This window comes from Pteropus vampyrus, unplaced genomic scaffold (assembly GCF_000151845.1).
Source record: "Pteropus vampyrus isolate Shadow unplaced genomic scaffold, Pvam_2.0 Scaffold44, whole genome shotgun sequence".
Classification (NCBI taxonomy): domain Eukaryota; kingdom Metazoa; phylum Chordata; class Mammalia; order Chiroptera; family Pteropodidae; genus Pteropus; species Pteropus vampyrus.
In genome coordinates, this window is record NW_011888825.1 from 7,850,714 (window position 1) to 7,868,562 (window position 17,849).

General features: G+C 33.2%; 1 protein-coding gene across 23 annotated transcripts in view; it reads left to right on the forward strand.

Annotated features, from left to right (window-relative positions):
* NCOR1 (nuclear receptor corepressor 1) overlaps positions 1–17,849 on the forward strand; it is a 174,125-nt gene that overhangs the window by 97,950 nt on the left and 58,326 nt on the right. For 10 of the 23 annotated variants that reach the window (XM_023529976.1, XM_011359005.2, XM_011359003.2 and 7 more), the window contains 6 exons: positions 804–1,021; positions 2,614–2,688; positions 4,300–4,439; positions 7,599–7,725; positions 14,134–14,686; positions 16,793–16,922. In XM_023529976.1, coding sequence (XP_023385744.1) covers positions 804–1,021; positions 2,614–2,688; positions 4,300–4,439; positions 7,599–7,725; positions 14,134–14,686; positions 16,793–16,922 — 1,243 coding nt within the window. The remainder of the gene's footprint in view (positions 1–803; positions 1,022–2,613; positions 2,689–4,299; positions 4,440–7,598; positions 7,726–14,133; positions 14,687–16,792; positions 16,923–17,849) is intronic. The other 13 variants (XM_011359008.2, XM_011359013.2, XM_011359004.2 and 10 more) reach the window with 3 other exon arrangements.

Consider the following 17,849-nt stretch of genomic DNA (forward strand, 5'->3'; position numbering starts at 1 on the left):
GTAGTTTTATTTAATTTCTTTTTCCTTTTTTTTTAATTAGAAATATTGCCTAGTTTTTTTTTCTTTCTATTTTTTTATTGTTATGGTGACATTGGTTAATGAAATCCAGTAAGTTTAGGTGTACAACTTAACAATAAGTATATATATATTATAGATAGATAGATAGATAGATAGATAGATAGATAGATAGATAGATAGATAGATAGTTAGATAGATAGATAGATAGATAGATTTCATGTGTTCACCTCCCATAGTTAATTTTTCCTGTCACCACATATTTGACCTCTTTTACCCCATCTACCTCCCTCCCCCACCCTCTGGTAACCACTAGTCTATTGTCCGTGTCCATGAGTCTCTGTTTGTCCTGTTCATTTGTTGCTTTTAGGTTTATATCCCACATATAAGTGATGTTATGTGTTTTTCAACTTTTTCTGTCTGGGTTATTTCGCTTAGCATGATTATCTCGAGATCCATCCATGTTGTCACAAATGGCATTATTTCATCTCTTCTTATGGCTGAGTAATATTCCATTGTATATATTTACCACAGCTTCTTTATACATTCATCTATCTTAGGACACTTAGGTTGCTTTCATGTCCTGGCCACTGTGAATAATGCTGCTATAAACATTGGCGTGCAAATATCTTTATGGATATGGGTTTTCAATTTCTTTTATTCAATTTCTATTTAAATAATTTTTAAATAATTTTCTATTTAAATTTTTAAATAATTTTCAAAGCTGCCTTCTTTGATATATATATTCTTTTAAATCACCCAAAATTTTCATTCACTTTTGTTTCCAGAGATAATACCAAGGAAAAGGACAAGACAGAAAGTACAGTAGAAGAAACTGAGGAGAGAGAGCAGGCCATGCCCCGGGGACGAAAGACTGCCAATAGTCAGGGCCGCCGAAAGGGCCGGATCACCAGGTCTATGACAAATGAAGCTGCTGCTGCCAGTGCTGCAGCTGCAGCTGCCACTGAGGAGCCCCCACCACCTCTGCCACCACCACCTGAACCCAGTAAGTGGACAGCTTAGAGTGAGCAGGCCACCATTTTGTTTGGAATTCTGTGTCAGTGCTAGGGCAGGGCAGGAGAGATCTCTTGATACTCACAACCTAGAAATAATCAGAAAGTCTAGCTTTACATTTTTTAAACTTTAATATGAAAGTTTTTTGAAAAAGAACAGCAGCCCCAATTTTGCTACCTTAATATTAGCTGTTTTTCTTTTTACTTACATAATCCTAGTATACATGCTACTTTGTTATCTGCTACTTTAACTGGTCATATATAATGAATATTTTCTAACTTCTAAGTGATCTCCCATTTTTACTTTTGATGGCTGTGAACCATTGGCATTGTGTTGTCCCCCGAGACATAATTTCCTAAACTATTCCCTATTGCTGAATGATTAGGCTATATCCTTCACCCCCTTTAAACTAATACAGATAGCACTGTAATTAAAAAAAACTAAAAACATACCATTTTTTTTTTTGTTAAATTATTTATTAATGAGAATAAATTCTTAGACAAGGGAATATTGAGACTAAGAGTCCAAGCATTTTTCTGTTACTAAGTATTATCTCAGTTTATAAAGGGATTATGTTAATGATGAGTACCACCATTGGTGGTTTAGTGGTACCTATTTTGCAGTTACGTTAAGTATGAAAGAAAACGGGAATGGCAAGAAGATTGTGAGGGAAATAACTAGACAAGCAGATGGGGGCAGATCATATTGGGCCTTGTTTTAACTATCTCATACTTTTTACTTACAAAGTGAGCTTACAAAGGTTTTTAAATAGAGGAATACTTTGATTAGATTGGTGTTTAGAAAGATAATTCTGATGACAGTTGTGGTCAAGTTAGAATTAGGGATGGAGGAAGAAGAACCAGCTAGAAAGGCATCATTATGCATATATATAATCACAACGACCAAGGAGGGAATAGATTCAGGAGATTAGAATTGACACACATTGGATGTGAGTGGTAAATGGGAGGAAGGATTCAAAAATTAGTCTGAGGATCCTATTAATAATTTGAGTGACTTGGTGGATGATAGTACTATTAATTGAGAAGGGGAATATAGCAAGAGCTCATTTCAGGACTGTAGGTCTCAATTTTTTTTCTCAAGTAAAAGAAAAAGTATTTAGTTCATGATTAACCTGTGTTTACTAGAGGTCAGGCACTGAGGATGAACATAAGAGTCTCTAAGAGTGAAGAGGAGATGGAGGTTCAGAGAACAGGAGAGAAGTGGGCTTGGACCAGAAGGTGGAGGGTTGTTTCTTCCTTTGACACTTCCACAGACGAAAGATGGCAGTTATAATATGTGGGAATGCACTGGGTGAGGTGGGACTTCTTAGAAAATAAACTAATGGTGTTCAGACATATAAAGATGGAACTTTAAAGAACATTGAGAAAGATCATAACACTTAGAGGTGTTGAATTTTCCCCTCTAGTTTGGTGGGGGAAAGGCCGAGACTATCCTGTTTCCGTAGTTTCTGTCACCAAATGCTTTAAACAGGCTTTATGTCAGATAAATAGGTTATAGATTATATGGTTGGTTCCATATAATCTGTAAATGAAGGATTTAACTTAATTTTTCTCTGCCTTATTGGGTTTCTTTTAGTTTCTACAGAACCTGTAGAAACCTCTAGATGGACAGAAGAAGAAATGGAAGTTGCTAAAAAAGGTAAATATAGTTCAGGTTCTTTTTGTTTTTAGGGTTATTAGTAATGAGTGAGATAGAGCTAATTTTGGGGGTGGGGGAAGTCTTCCACAATGATAAATAGAATTTAGAAATAGGAGGGTTTTTTTTGATGGTGTGGTATTTTATAAGGTACTCCAAGTGTGCTTACTTTTGAGGGATTTAAGATTTCCTCTTCAGTTTTATTTTGAATTCATTTTATTAGAAAGCAAGTAGGCTATATTCACTTTTCCAGAATAGTTGTGATTAAATGCTGTGAAAGTCGTTTTGGAAGATATTTTATACAAAGTCTAAATTTTTATTATTTAAAAGTTGCATTTGATAGAGTGGTAAATACTTTGTCAATTTTCATTTGCTAAGGGATTTGATTATAAACTAGTAAGAAATTGCACCTTGATTCAGTGGGGAGAGTATGAACTTTGTTGTCAGATAAAATTTTGAATCCTTTCTCTGCCACTTTCATAGCCATGCGGCCTTGGTCTTATTCTGGAACACTGTAGATTTTGTATTTTTCTATTGTTGTTAATTGATATAGTAATAAATTGAACTAAACTTTCTAATAAGATAAATAACTGGTTTATAAATACAGAGTAATTTACTTTTCAAATAAAATAATTTTGAGAAAGATTAGTTAAAAATTTACCTTGTAGTTCTTGAGAGAAATTATTGTAGTTTAACCTTTTAGTGATACATAGAAAGATTTACTTTCTATTTAACAGGTAATGAGTGATACATTTAAAATCATATAAACCAACTTTACCAAAAATACAGCAGTTTAAAATGTTCTGTCTTTTATTTGAGGTTTTCCATAATTAGAAAATTTGTGATTTGTCCTGATTACATGTATAAGTTTTTAATGATTCACATTCTCATCTCATGGTGAAATGACTAGATATTAGCTATAACATAGGGTGATCTTTTTCAGGTAAATATATTTACATACACTGTTTAGTCACCACTCTTTTCATCTCTTATTCATTATATCAGGCAAAATTTATAAGTGATCTTTCAGTTATCATTATTAAGGAAGCTGCTAGTATTAACCTTGGAAAACTGATGCTTTCCTATAAATTCTTAAATTTGTACTGGAAATTCCAGCTTAGGTACAACTGTATCTAAAGTAAATCTCTGTCTATATAGCTCTTATATATACATATGCATTTATATACCTGTATTCCTTGCACATGTGTTTTTGTGTGTTTGTGTATGCGCATATATATTATTTCATTAAAGAAATGTCACATAGCATAGGCTTCTGTGATACATTGTATTACAACAGATTTTTTTTAAGTGTTCGAGCTATTACTCTGTGTTCAGTATTGTCTTAGCCCTCTGGGAGATACACAAAGATAAGGTATTCATTAATGAGCATGTTTTAAATTTGGGTAGAAAAATAGAGCTATCAATGAGTTTTGTGTCAATACATATTTCAGTAAGTATTCAAGTATAAATAAATTTTCAATTATCAATAAATAATTGGAAACACTTTTATTGTTAATGATTGTGAATACAGTAATTAAGTTTGTTTTATTATTTCTCTTGTTTGCTTTATCAGGTTACTGTTCAATTAAAATTTGGTTTGTTTTTAAAATATAGGTCTAGTAGAACATGGTCGTAACTGGGCAGCAATTGCCAAAATGGTGGGAACTAAAAGTGAAGCTCAGTGTAAAAACTTCTATTTTAACTATAAAAGGCGTCACAATCTTGACAACCTCTTGCAGCAGCATAAACAGAAAGTAAGTATATCAGGAGTGGTGAATCTTTTTACTTACAGTTTTTTGTTTGTTTTTTTGAGCTTCAGAGATTGGTTTTGAAACTTTTTTGTATATTGTATTTTTATTTATTACATTTACCTATAAAAGATATGATAGTTTCTTGGCACAAGATGACTATTTATTTATTTACTTCCCAAGGAGTAAAATTTCTGTTAATAGTAATGGAAATTCAGTACTTTTGAATTACTATAGACTGGATTTGAAAAATAGAAGCTTTTGGAGTTCAAATCAAAAACTTTAGTTGGAGTGCTTTTGATCATATTGAATGAGTTGATTTGGCATATTACAAAACATTTTCTCAGAGAGAGATTCCGTGGGTAAAAATTAAAGACCAGAAAGTGCAAGATTAATGAAAGTTTCTTAACAAGGAAGTTTCAGTGTTCTCAAAGTTCACAGAGCTCTTTGAGGATTCCATGAGGTCAGAACTGTTTTCATAAAATCTTCAGATGTTATTTATTTTTCCACTGTATTGACATTTACATTGATGACAAAGCAGTTCTGAGTGAGAATGCTGGTGCCCTAGCATAAATCATGGCCAGACACCTCTTGCTAAGTAACTCGATATATTCTTTATCTCCAAACATTTGCAGTTAAACAAACAAACAGATGCCCATGATGAAGCAATAAAAATCAGCTTTAATAAATCTTGACCCTTGAGCACATGCCTATGTGATGAAATAGAAGTGTACATAAAGCCCTTCCACTTGCTACCAAAGTATCATGGCTGTCTATAGGAAAAGCATTTTTGAAACTGAGTTCCAAGTGAACTAGCCTCACTTTTTTTCATTGAATATCATTTTTAGTTGAAAGAATGACAAACCTATGGTTTTTTAGACTTGAATATTTGGCACACATTTTCTTGAAAGAGTGACCCTGTCTTTCAAAGAAAACAACCAATACTCTTTGTTGCCACTTTTAAATTTTGAGCTTTCAAGCAAAAATTAGAATTTTAGAAAATGTGTATCCCTTACCATGAGTTTAACATCTTCCCAATTCTCTGACTTTTCTGATGAGATCAGTGGTAATAACTAATGTGATATTTTTAATTTTAAAAACCTGTGTAACTCAGTAGTTTCCAAATGAGACCAATTCATGATGTCACAATGAATGTCATGTATGGCTTAAGGATTCATAAAATGTTTTGTAGTACACACCTAATTGCAAGATATATAAATGGATTTTAAAAGGGTACAAAAAAATTTATTGACATGGTTTTAAATTTCACATTGCAACTAACCTTTAAGAAATAACTACTTGCCATGTTTTGGTACAGTATCAAGGAATAATATTCACAGTATTTGAAAAGACTGTTAAAATATGCTCCTGTTTTCCAACTACATATCTCTGTGAGGCCAGACTTTTTTTTATGTACTTCAACCAAAACAGTATTATCTCCACAGATTAGATTACATGTAGAAGCACATTTGAGAATTCTGCTATATTCTATTAGGGCAGACATTAAAGAGATTTTTAAAAATATAAAACAGTGCTACTTTTTCAGAGTTATTTTTTTGTTTTGGAAAGTAATTATTATTTCTTTAAAATTTTTTTATGTTGATATGTAATCGGTTTATTAATTTTAAACGAATTAATATTTTAAATGTTTCTCAGTTTTAATTTCTAATATGGTCAATATCTGTGTATCAATATCTCTCTCATGAACACAAACTCTTTAGGGTCTTGAATACTTTTTAAGAGTGTGTGTCTTTAGACCAAAAAGTTTGAGAATCATTAAGAATGATAGAATGGGCAATAAAAGGGCAGATATTTAAACTGATTTGAAGTTATAAGAGTATATGAAGTATGACATTGATTTAAAAAGTTATACAAAAAGAGCTTTTCGGTTAAAAATAAGAACGCAAGGGTTAGAAATGTGCTGTAGCCACATAAAAACATGAAAGAAAGAAAACAACAAGAGAGACTTGACTTCAAATACCATCTGAAACATTTTGGGAGAAAATCAAGTGAAAAATAAATCAGACATGTTTTTAAAAGATAAACATTGTATTAGGGCTTTCCAGAGAAATAGAACCAACAGAGAGAGAGAGGTAGGAAGGTAGTGGGGGTGGGAGTGATAGGGTGTGTGTGCATATGTGTAGAAAGAGAGAGAGAGAGAAAGAGATGGAGTGTGGAAAGGAGAAAGGGAGAAAGATTGAGATTGATTTATTTTAAGAAATTGGCTCATGATTTTGGAGACTTGGTGAGTCCAAAAATCCTATGGGATAGACTGACAGTCTGGAGACTCACGCAGATTTTCTTCTTGCTGATGTGTGTATGTTGGGGGGTAGCCATCAATCTTAGTTCTGTTAAGGCCTTCAGTTGATTGGATGAGGCTTGCCCCCTCCACATTATGGAGGGTAATATGATTTACTCGAAAGCTATTGATTTAATTGTTAATCTCATCCAAAAAACTCCACAGAAAATCCTGGATAATGTTTGACCAAATATCTGAGAACTGTGACCCAGCCAAGTTGACACATAAAATTAACCATCACAGATGTCTTTACAACTTCAGATTCTGATCATTTTAATTACAACTGAAATAATAGGGACAGCGGCTTCAATTGTTGATCTAGAGCTTTATCTTTTTAAAAAAGATCTCAGGAAAATGTGACAAAATGTCTAGTAGCTCTTAAAGCTCAGTGGGAGATATATATAGATATTACATTTCTGTGTATTTGAATTATTACATTGAAAATCAATACTATCATATAGTTAAGAAAATGCTTGGAAATATAGTAGATTATTGATTGTAAAGAAAGATTCCACATTCAACACGTTATTTTTATTAGAAAATAACTATGCTATTTTTATTAGAAAATACATTATTTGGAGGGAGAGGAGTTTTGTGATTTTTGTATAGTGGCAAATAGTTTCAAAAATGCTTCAGATGTGACTTTTGATCAATTTAATGAAAGTGATCCGTCTACACAAAAGACTGGTTAGCAGTTACCTAGTGCAAACTGCACTTGAACCAGAGCAATTGTCAGACACACAGCCTTCTTCTTTAGTATATGTGTATGCATCAGTGTTCTATGTTATGTCAGATATGAAAAGAATTGTTTCTCTCCTATTATTTAAATAATGAATAACCTATATTAAAATTTTTTACTTCTCTAGACTTCACGAAAACCTCGTGAAGAGCGAGATGTGTCTCAATGTGAAAGTGTAGCTTCCACTGTTTCTGCTCAGGAGGATGAAGATATTGAAGCCTCCAATGAAGAAGAAAATCCAGAAGACAGTGAAGGTATCTCAGAATCTTAAATTTAGTTGTGACTTCTCCCAGCCCAAATATGTAATTTTTAGCTTAGTCATTTGACTATTTAGAAATTGCTTCATTAAAGAAATAGTATATCAGTGTTTTCATGGCATAGAGACTTTAAACTGGAACGTAATGTATTTATTAATCCAACCTGCAAATATTATGGAGCACCTGAGAAGGTCCAAGTGCTAAAACCAGAACATCTTAAAAATGGCAGTCCAGCTTCAAACGCTTTATTGCCAACATCAGTAAAATGTCTGTGTGTCACATCGCCACATGTATTTATTCAGTTGGTATCATCAATTATATTTTTCTCTTTATTCCATTGAGTTTATTTTAATTGTTCAAAGACTTACATATGTCATGTTTATGTTTTCACATAAAAAGAATTAATGACCCTAAAAGCCCTGGTAGAAAAAAAGTCAATCCAAGAAATTTAGAAAAAGAAATAAAACCCTTTTTGTCATTTGAACAAGTTAATGACAGCTTTCTGAGAAAAGTAAATATTTTCTTGGGTGTTGCTAGTTTAAGGAAAAAAGATAACATTTATTTCAGTTGACATTAAAGTTTCTGTGGATTTCTTTTCTAAACGGGATTTTCACAATGATTTTAGTAATTCTTTATATATTATATCTAAAACATGATTATGTTTTAGACATGCACATGTTTTCTCCATCCGATTTGCTTTATTTTGTTTGTTTCATTTTTTAATTACCAGCGTGTAAACTTCATATGTATTTGGAGATGCTCATATTTTCTTTGTAATCTCTTCTATTTTAAGTTTAGGAAGTTCTACAACTTCCAAGAATTTTAAAAAATTAGATTTTGTTTCTCTTTTTTTGTACAGGTTGTTCTTGTTAGAGTTTAAACTTAAAAATTGTCTTGAAAAAGATTTTGGCTTTGAATAATAAGTAAACTTTTTTTCTGTGTAGTTTTGTCAAAAATGAGATAAAGAGAATATTGGAGCAAATTCAACCTGGGGTAGAATAACACTACTGCAAACAATCCAAATTCATGGTACTTCTAAAGAAGTCATCAGAGTTTGTTATTTTTAATAATTTGTAGCTTCATGTGCATCATGGGTTACAGATGCACATGAAGCCTGTATTAGTCTGCTTGAGTTGTCATAACAGAATATCACAGACTGGGTGCTTTAAACAACAAATTTATTTTCTCACAATTCTGGAGGGTGGAAGTCCAAGATCAAGATGCCGACAGGGTTAGTTTCTGGTGAATCTGTCTCTCTCTTCCTGGCTTTCAGATCACTTCCTTTTTGCTTTGCCCTCACATGGCCTACCTTCTGTGCAAATGTGCTCCTGGTGCCATTCTCAAAAAGACACTAGTCTGTTGGATTAGGGCCCCACCGTTATGACTGTATTTAATTACCTCCTTAAAGGCACTATCTTTAAATACTGTCACATTGTGGGATTAGTGCTTTAACATATAAATTTTGGAGGGACACAGTTCAGCAAAGCCCAAAGCCTAATTGTCATAAATGTTTATTTCAGAACAGAAAAGCCTATTCAATTATGGGCTAACAGATTCTCCAGAATTATTCATCAAAAGTGACTTTCATCTTTCTGATTTCTTCCTTGGACTTTGATAATTTTTAAAATTGTCAAATAAGATTATTAAGGTTATTAATTGAGGTTTTAAATAAAGTTATTAAGGTAATTAGGTTAAATGAGGTATTAAAATAATATTTCTGTCTGATCAAGTGTAAGTTGACATGGTTACATCATGTCCATTCGTACATGTGGTTGTGTTGTGACATCTAGAATAGTTTCCTATTAATAGAAAATGAACTTGCTATTAGAATTATGGGATCTCCATTTCCTTTTGACTTAATTTCATTTGGAAAGTGTCAAAGAAAAGAAAGTACACAGTCCATTTTACATTACTTGTGATTTATTGCTTATTGCCAAACTTAAGAAGATACTAAAGACTCTGTTTATTTATGTCAAGGCTCTTGCCCTTGGAGAATGAAGACAGCTGCTGAAGGGAAGAGTCCCTCCCTGTGTCTGTTTTCCTAGAACATACATCTGACTCTGTGGACATCTTTCACAGTTAGAAGAGTTTAAATCAGAAAGACTGAAACTTTGGATTTCAGTCTGGATTTGCTCTTGTTCTCTTGTTTTAAAACATTCTTTAAAGTTTTTTGGGGGTGCGGGGGAAGAAATAAAAGTTTCATATTTGGCTGGTGCTTGGTAAAGCATTATGCTTTATTCCAACTCTTGTGGCCTGGATGAAGAAAGTAATTCAAAGTGCTTATGTTAAATGGTATTATCTGCTGCATAATCACTAAGATGTCTTCCAGTTGGTAATATGCCCTTGAATTTGAAGCTTTCCATCACTATATGAGTAGAAATGAGGATGAAGTCAGGTTTTTTGTTACTCTTTCAACATTTTGGTAGCATCTCTTATTAATGATAATTGCTACCATATTAAGACCTTACTACATGTGAGGTACTGTTCTGAGTTGTTCTTTTTCTGCTTTTTTTGATTTTTTTTATTTTTGAGACTTGAATTCATCTGAACTCTAGGTTCTAAGTGCTTAACATTTCTATTTGGATGCCTAAGAGCCATAGCAAACTTTTATTTCCCTACCCCCAAAACCTAGTTTTCACCTTTAGTCTTTCCCTTGCTTGATAAATACTTTGGAAATTCTCTCTCATATCCTACATGTGGTCTATCAGCAGATGTTGTCAACTTTTCTTTAAATGTACTGTTTAGAATCTCATCTGGTTTCCCTACCTCTGTTGTAGTGCCCCTGCTTCTGAGCTTCTTGGTTGGTCTGTTTGCTGCTCTTTGTTCCAATATGATTTTTTCTACCATACAATAGCCAGAGTGAACCTTATAAAATGTAAATCAGACTATGTTTCTCCTCTACTTCAAATCCTATGATACTTTCACATCTCATTCAGAATAAAAGGCAGAGGCCTTGCTATGACTCATGAGGCCCTACATGAGCTAACCCTTCTATCTCTCTGGCCATTTTTTTGAGAATTTTTAAGATCTCTTAGCATCTTTCAGATACACAATACAGCATCATTAACTATAGTCACCATGCTGTACGTTACATCCCCAGGACTTATTTTATAACTGGATATTTTGTACCTTTGACCCCTTCATCCGTTTCACCTACCCTCCCACCTCCTGCATCTGGCAACCACCAATCTGTGCTCTCTCTATATGTTCATTTTGGTTTGGTTTGGTTTGTATTTGTTTCAGATTCAACATGTAAGTGAAATTATATAGTATTTGTCCTTCTCTGTCTGATTTATTTCACTTAGCATAATGCCCTCAAGGTCCGTCATGTTATCACAAATGGCAAGATTTCCTTAGTTTTTAGTGCGTACCACGTTTTATTGACTCATTTATCCATTGATGGACATTTAGGTTGCTTCCATGTCTTGGTTCTTGTAAATAATGCTGCAGTGAAAATGGGGATGCATACATCTTTTCAAATTGTTTTTTTGTTTCCTTCAGATAAATACCCAGAAATAGAGTTGCTGGATCAGATGGTAGTTTTTTGTTTTGTTTTGTTTTGTTTTTTTGGTAGGTCTATTTTTAATGTTTTGAGGAATCTCCATGCTATTTTACATAGTGTCTGCACCATTTTACATTCTCACCAACAGCAAACCAAGTGTTCCCTTTTCTCCACATCCTTGCCTGTACTGATTTTTTGTCTTTTTGATAATAACCATTCTAACAGATAGGAGGTGATTGCTCACTCTGTTCTAACCACACTGTTCTCTTTGCTGTTCCTGAGCAAAGCAACCCCCACTTTAGGGACTTTTGCATGCGCTGTCTTCCTGGAATGCTTTTCTCCAAAATGTACCCGTTGCTTCATTCTCTCATTTCCTTCAGTCCTGTGTTGAAATGCTACATACCTCTGTGATATCTCCTGACCCACTGTTTCCCCAGTTTTGCTATTTATTCACTGCATTTATTACCACCTGGTATATCCTATATTTATTATTTGTGTTTTTTACTAGAATGTCAGCTCCATTAGATGTAGTTTGATTTTTTTTCACTGTTATGTCTTCAGTGCCTCAAACAGCTAAATTATCTTCATTTATCCTAAATTATCTATTGAGTTTTAAAAATGTGTTCCATTTGTAATTATTTTTCTGTATAATGTAAGATAGGGTCCTTGTTTTCTAAATAACCAATTTTGAGAGAGCTAGTTTATTGAACAAATGATACTTTACCTACTAATTTAAAATATCACCTTTGATATAAATTTTCTATATACTTGAAGATCTATTCTTAGACATTGTCTTCTATACCACTGATCTATTTTTATTGTCCCTGTGGCAGTTTCAAACATATTATAATACATTGGCTTTATAGTAAGTTTGAATATCTGGAGAGGCAAGTCTAACTCAATCTAGTACTTTTCAAAATTTTCTTGGATTTTCTCAGGGACTTACTCTTGTACATAAAGTATAAGTCAGTTTTTCTAGTTTAAGAAATTTTCTTATAAACCATTGGGATTCTCATTGGAGGTTTATATTTTTATGTATATTTTATATATAATTTATATATGTTAATTTTATGGAGATTTAAATTTTATGTTATCTTACAGTCAATTTTAAGAAAATAATTTAAAAACTTTATGCTGCAGTGAACATCTCTGTATACTGTTTTTAACAGTGGCAAATTGGATCCAGTAAAGGAGGAAAGGTAGAGTAAATTTAAGACATATTCACAGCCACTTATTCACTTTATACTTCAGCCATTATTTGAGTCTGCTGTGTGCCAGGTACAATGCTTGTCACTGAGACTTAAATGATAAACAAAATATATGATGTCTGCCCTTATAGTGTTTATAGCCTTGTGGAAACAAAAAATGTAAAATTGTAACTGTAACCAGTACGTGTGTATAAAAGCCATAGTAAGAAAATTTAACTTTTGTTAAGGAAATGATAGAAGGCTTTTTTTAAAGCATGGGATATTTGATCTAATATACAAGGGAGAAGTAGGTGAAAGAGCCTTTTCAGTGAAAGTAAATGGCATGTATGAAGTTTGTGGTAGAAGACACATGGGACATTCACTAAAACTTAAAAAAAAGCCAGTGATAATGGAATTCTGAGAGAATGCAGGGTGCAAGATAAAGCTGAAAGGGCTGGCAGGGGCTCACCAGCCCGGGCCTTGTAACAAGGCCATACTCAGAAATTTGGAACTTTATCCTAAGATTAATGAGGTTTCATGGAAATGTTTTAAGAAGAGAAGGAGGGGAGAGGGAGAGAGTGTGAGTAAATTTTGGTAAGATTTGGCTTTTAAAATACTCACTCTGGCATTGTTGTAGAAAATGGTCAGAGGGGAAGGTGAGAAGAAAATTCATTTTTGGACTAGAACGGCAGTTGTGAAGTTGAACAGAAATGGATGGATTCAGGGAGTATTTTTAGATAGAAAATCTGTGAAACTTGTTTAGACAGGATATGTGGTAAGTGAGACGAGCATTTAAAAGATGAATTCTAGGTTTCTGGTTTGTTTAATTGGATAGTAAAGAAAAAAATTTGATTTGGGACTGAGTACAAGTCCAGTGTAAGACATACTGAATTTGTGATTCCTTTGAGATAGCTAGGTAAAGATGTGAAAGCATTAGAAATATATTTATAAAATGATAGAAACAATGTGGGGGAAAGACCAGTGCTACAATGTTAAATTAAAAATCTGTGGAATACTATTCTAGAGCTTTGCTGCTCAGTGTGGTAGCTACTAGACACATGTGGCTATTGAGCTCTTGAGACTAATGCAAATTGAGATATGCTAAAAATGTAAAATATAATCAGATTTTGAACACTTAGTACCAAAAAAAGTAAAATATCTTAGGATGAGTTTTCTATATTGATCATGTGTTTAAATGGTAATATTTTGGGCATATTGGGTTAAATAAAATATATTGGTAAAGTTAATTTTACCAATCTGTCTTTACTTTTCAGTTTGGCCACCAGAAAACTTAAAAAAATAATCAGATATAACTCGCATTATGTTTTTATTGGAAGGTGTTGTTTTAGAGTGTTAGCTCTCCTGGGTAAAAGAAAAAGCACAGAAATGGGCTGGTAGAAACAAACCAGAAAGTTACTATTTTGGGGAATGTTTTTTTGTTTAGTTTTGTTTTTCTATTCTCTTCATTTTTCAAATTTCATATCCATTATTTTTATACATTAAAATATTTTACACTTTCAGTTTTAGAAGGTCAAGACAATTTGATCTTTCCCTTGCACACTCTGTAGAAAACTTTAGCTTCCCTAATGGCAGCGATACTTCTATGAGGTCATCAAAGAAGTTATAATTCATCCCAAACAACTTTCAAGCATGGCTTCTGTCACCACCTGAAACATGTTCATTATCAGATTTTTATGCTGTATCATTATCTTTAAGGTGCTGAAAATAGTTCTGATACAGAAAGTGCTCCTTCTCCTTCACCAGTTGAAGCTGTCAAGCCCAGCGAAGATAGCACTGAAAATGCGACTTCTCGAGGGAACACTGAACCTGTGGCTGAGCTCGAGTCCACCACTGAAACTGCTCCCAGTGCATCTCCATCTTCATCAGTTCCAACTACCAAACCAGCTGAAAATGAAAGTGCGGAGACCCAGGTGAATGACAGCATCACTGTTGAGACAGCAGAGCCAATGGATGTCGAACATCAGGAGCACAGTGCTGAAGTGACTTCTGTTCTTGATCTCCCTACAACTACCAAAGCAGACTCTGTAGATGTTGAAATGAGGGTGCCAGAAAACAATCCATCTCAAGTGGAAGGCGATACCAAAGAAAGAGACTTAGAGAGAGCCAGCGAGAAGACAGAGCCTAGAGATGAAGATTTGGTGGTGGCTCAGCAAATAAATGTCCAAAGGCCTGAGCCACAGTCAGACAATGATTCCAGTGCCACCTGCAGTGCTGATGAAGATGTGGATGGAGAGCCAGAGAGACAGAGGTGGGACTCATTTCTTAATTTATTATTCTATCTTTATTCTGTTGGTGGCTGACTAAATTATAGAATGGTACTGGCTACAGAGTCCTTTATAAATATTGGCAAATTAAAGGTAGTGTGTATGTTTTTAATATTGAGTTATGAGGCCATTCATCCTTTTAACCAAGAATAATTTAATCATTATTTTTTCATGAAAAAGATTGTGTGTGTGTGTGTGTGTGTGTGTGTGTGTGTGTGTGTGTGTGTTTTGACATAGATTGTTGCATGCATTGCACATGATAGCAAAAAAAGGGGATTTCACCTGACAAAGTTGTGAACTAAACCACAGATGACTTCTGTTCCTTGTTATGGAAGTAGTATGATGAAGGTGAAGGTGAGAGGCATTAGCTCCAACTTTGTTTGCTCTAAGACCCTATGGCCTCAAAGCAAGGCCTACTGTACCCCCTAGTATTAGATGTAAGAAAATGCTGAGAGGAAAAACATGTTAAGTGTTCTGAAAATATTTTAGAAAGCATAATTTAAATACAAGTTAATGGTAATTATAATGATCACTTTTTTATATCAGTTAAAATTTTAGGTTATTTATATTTGTAATTTAAAATATCAGGTACAATACAAATTATAAGTACTTTCAGTCATTAATAATATAGAATGTATTATATCTTTATGGTTTTTATAAAAATCATAGTACAAAAACTACATATTTTACAGAAATAGATACTGCATTTAATATATTTGAGTTCCTAGGTGTTTCCTTTTCCTTGAAAGACATGGAATCACCTAGAATCACTGTAGATTATTGGATTGGTGCAAATTCTAGAAATGAATTAGACTAAAACATCGTTTATTCAGTTTTTCGATCCAACCCTGTCTTTTTTCGTTTTTATTCTCTTTTTAATAATAAAAAGATAAATAAATCAACCAACAGATAGCCAAATTCTGTTCAAAGCTCAGCTTTCATAGTGTGTCCTTGGGTCACTGTGCTTTCAGTCCATATCTAGTATATTTTCTATCTTAATTACTTTAGTTTATTGAGATTTGATACTAGAATAATAATAATCAACATTACAGGATGATTTCTCCAAAGAGATTTTTATGTAGTAGATACTAGAATTTTAATCAACGAGAATTGAAATAAGATAGTGGTTCTACTTAACCATTGAGTTTTCCAGAAAATTCAACCATCAAGCAATCCTTTTTCCTCATCTCACAATAATCTAGCTTTTAATAGTCCCAGATTTTGACTGGAGTAAACACAAATGGATTCAAGCTGTGTAGTCCCTTTTTAGTCATTCTTTAATGAAACATCTAAAATAAGGATTTTCTGTGTTTTGCACTGTTGGTTTTGGTAACTATTTTTATAAATGAAGGAAAAATTAGGATGACAGTTATCTTAACCGAAGAGCATCCTAAGAGATGAACATGATAGTAATCTTGAAAGTCAGAAATTCTTTGGGAATATGTGGTGGTCTCCGAATGACATTTCTAAAGTTTACATCACTTTCAAACTATCAAAATGACACTTCTAAAGTTTACATCACTTCATACTATCAAAATGACACTAAATTTCCTACATCTTTAATATCATCTTTATGTAAAATATAAATTGTTTTCTTTTATACATTCTAATTTTCTTACCCATTTGTACCTTTTAAAATGTATGACTGATCAAGCCTGTAAGGTATGGCACTATTGTACGATTTCTCCAGTCATATATTGGGCATCCTAAATTCACATATTGTTATAGAAAACAAGTGAAGCCAGTAGAATATAAGATGGCAGAGACTGCGGTAAACGGAGAAACAAGTGTCTGTTTCAAAGCGCAGCTGCTACAAGTTCAGCATGTTGTTGCTATGGTAATGCTGTTTCCAGCTTGCTGTTTCTTTCCATTTTTCATGAGAAACCAGGAGTCTGGAATTTTGAGTGAAATTCTCAATTTTAAAATGGCAGTAGTCCATTTAAATGTTTTAAGGGAATGTAGAGTACAACATAGGGAATATGGTTAATAGTATTGTGATAGCTGTATGGTGCCAGATTTACCAGGGGGATGGATAACTTCGTAAATTATATAAATGTCTAACCACTATGCTGTACACTTGCCAATTGCAGAATATTTCCTATGGACTCAAAGCCTTCACTATTAAACCCAGCTGGGTCTATACTGGTTTCATCACCAATAAAACCAAATCCTCTGGACTTGCCACAACTTCAGCATAGAGCTGCTGTTATCCCACCAATGGTAAGTTTTTAATATGAAAAAGAAAAGGAAAGTTGAAAAACAAACCTTTAGAGACATTTCTTCTCCTTTAATCAGTACTTGATTTTTGGAAAAATTGTGATAAAAAACACAACGTAAAATTTACCACCTTAAGTATATTTAAGTATACAGTTCAGTAGTGTTTAGGTATATTCACATTGTTGTAAAACAGATCTCTAGAATTTTTTTATCTTATAAAACAAATTCTCTTCTCATTAAATCATCACTCCCCTTTTTCTCCTCCACCCAGCCCTTGGTAACCACAATTCTACTTTCTGTTTCTGTGAATTTGGATACTTTAGATACCTCATATAAGTGGAATATACAGTATTTGTCTTATTATGACTGGCTTATTTCACTCAGCATAATGTCCTCAAGGTTAATCTCTGTTGTAGCATGTGTCAGAATTGCCTTCCTTTTTAAGACTGATATTGTCCCATTGTATGTATATACATTTTGTTTATCCATTCATCTGTGGGATATACCTGTTGCTTTTTCAAATGGATTCATTGTGATGGTTGATTGAGATGGTCATTTCTAAGTAAGAAAATATATATATAATGTTTTAACTATAAATATTAATAACTTTAGTTTTCGTGTTGTTTTGCTATAAAACAGCAGAAGAATAAATAGGTAATTAGGTTTTGAATATTTAGAATGAAGTATAGAGATTATGGCTAACTTCAGTATAAAGTTTCAAATCTAGTATTATTTACATTTTACCTCAATAATCTCTAAAGTTTGACTCCCTTTTGATAGCGAATTCCAGTCTTGGGTATTGTTCTTTTACTTAGCTATGTTCTAGCTCTTGCTTCATTTCAGAGGATAAAAATTTATTTCTTGTCTGATGTGATTATTAGGAAAAGTTAAGCATATCCTTATGATAGGCTCACAAAAAAGCATTAATTT